The following is a 2,277-nucleotide window of genomic DNA, read 5'->3' on the forward strand; positions in this document are numbered from 1 at the left end:
AAAAAGGCTTCTCAACCTTTGGATTTCGCGAGTGGAGGATCCGACGGCGCGTGGACGGGGAATCATGAGGGCTTGTTCTTTGCCGTATATGGGCTCTTGAGTTGATGGGTCTCTGTAAGAGCATCGAACGGACAGCATTCGGTGGGCCCTACTATATGATGATGGAACTTTTAATTCTATCAATAATTCTCTTTCTTCTTTAGAAAACAAATCGCCGATCCGGGATGCGCTTGACCCGGATCCAAGAAAAGCGGGTCGAATCGTGTTCGAGTATATCGCCGATATCTCCGCCGGAGCAGAACCGGAAATGAATCCCAGCTCGATTTTAAGATCTTGAATGACCATGCTTAGTAAACTCCCAATGCATTTAGCAATGGTTTCATCTGTTGGCGCGTTTAAACATGCATTCAGGTTGACTGAATGCACCGGAATTTCAGTGTGCGAGAAGCGCGTTGATGAGACTGATGGACCATTGCTATGGCCGTCGGAGAAAAGCATGATGCTGGCTGATGGGTTTTTCTCAAGGCGATCTTCGATCACTTTGGCCGCTTTTTTCAACGCATCCGTCGGACTCGCAGCTGCTCCATCTAGCGCAACAATGGCATCAACAATCCTTCGGGTCGACCTTCTGCCGGCGGTGGTCATTCTACGCAGCGGCAGCAACCGCTTCGAAGTGGTAGAAAATGCCACAATCGACAACCGGTCCGCCGCAGAGAGAGATGAGACCACCAATCTCATAGTTCTTTTCATCATGAGCAGCTTTTCTGTTGTCACACTTCTGCTAACATTCAGGACCGTTACCAAATCAATTGGAGCTCTCTTCACATTCTTTGCAGGGGCTGGCGGAGCTTTGATCTTCAAAACCACAGCGTAGGTCTCGCTGCTTCTCCCTACCGACACCACTGCGGCCTCCGGCAACAACGTCACCTCAACATTCTTCAGCTGGAGTTCTGGACTGGTTGTATTGTTAGCATATCCATTTACAAAAAATCCCGGAAATTCATCATTCTCCTCCTCCGTTTCATCAGATTCGGGTATTGGATTGAATCTTGCTCCGGAAGTGGGCGATGATAGAGGCTCATCATCATTGTACACTTTCAATACGCCTCTTTTGTCGTTCTTGGAGTTCGCGTCTCCAGCGATTACTCTCTTGTGCTCTTGGTGGTTATCATTTTGCAAAGTGGATAAAAGATGCAGCTCCTTCCAAGTGGAGTTGCAGATAGGGCACGTAAGGGAGCCTTGCTTCTTCACATGCACCGCGATGCACTGAAAGTGGAAGGTGTGGGAGCACTCCGCCGTGAAAATGGCCGTGCCTTGTCCCGTCTTGACGTTCTGCAAGCATATTCCACACCTATTCTGCAGAAGAAGAAGAAAGAAGAAGGAAAAAAACCATTATTAGTAAATGAAGTCAAAATCTAATAACTGAATTCTACTGTTTGAAATTAAAATGATGATTAAATAAAAATAATACCTTTGAGATACGGAGGGTAGATTTGAGTAGAGAAAGGGTGGATGGGGATCGAGGGGAAGATGGGGTGGAGCGATTGAAAAATCTGGGGCTGTTTTTGGTTTTACAATGAAGTTTTGGTGTTTGTGGAGCAGAGGCGGTGGTACTACAGCGGAGACTGGGGCTAGAAACTGGCTGAGACAGGAGTCGCGGCGTTGAAGGGTTAGAGATAAATCCAGCGGGATTTGATTTGTCTTTGAGGATTGGTGAATCTCGTTCTTGATCTTTTGGAATTGATGTACAAAACGCTCTTCGCCATCCTAAAACCATTGTATTGCAATCTGTGCTCTGCTCTGTTCTGCTGCTACTGCTTTTCGCGTTAGCGTGTTTATATATCTGTATTGGAGTTTGGAGTTTTGTGATGATGGAAATGATGAGCTCTAAAAGTGGTTCAAACGAAAGCAGATAGAAATACAAAACAAAACATTTGTTGAATTGAATTGAATTGAATTGAATTTCATAATCAAAACAAAACCCACTTTTATCAGTTTCTCTTATTTATCTCGAGAGAGACAGGCAGCCGCAAGGGAAGGTTTTATTAGCTTGGTAGGTCTCTTGCCCTCTTTTACATTCCCATTCTATTTTAGGGGTAATTGGCTTAACAGCATGGTCAAATTTGTCAATTCATTCAATAGCTTAATTTATAAAATATAATTGATAAATCCCTATTTCGTCAGGAATTTATTTCTTTGTGATTTAGCTAAATATATATATAAAAATTCAACAACTAACTTTAACTACACATTTCATAAGACTTACATTTTTTTTTT

General features: G+C 43.6%; 1 protein-coding gene across 1 annotated transcript; it reads right to left on the reverse strand.

Annotated features, from left to right (window-relative positions):
* Positions 1-3: 3 nt before the first annotated feature.
* LOC111391685 lies at positions 4-2,039 on the reverse strand (the record flags this gene model as incomplete). Its single annotated transcript, XM_023016930.1, has 2 exons — positions 1,472-2,039; positions 4-1,356 (listed from the first exon to the last, which is right to left on the reverse strand). Coding segments are annotated over exons 1-2 (1,659 nt in total), but the record flags the coding sequence as incomplete, so codon positions are not given.
* Positions 2,040-2,277: the final 238 nt, after the last annotated feature.

The sequence above is a fragment of the Olea europaea genome, unplaced genomic scaffold (genome assembly GCF_002742605.1).
Source record: "Olea europaea var. sylvestris unplaced genomic scaffold, O_europaea_v1 scaffold823, whole genome shotgun sequence".
NCBI lineage: Eukaryota > Viridiplantae > Streptophyta > Magnoliopsida > Lamiales > Oleaceae > Olea > Olea europaea.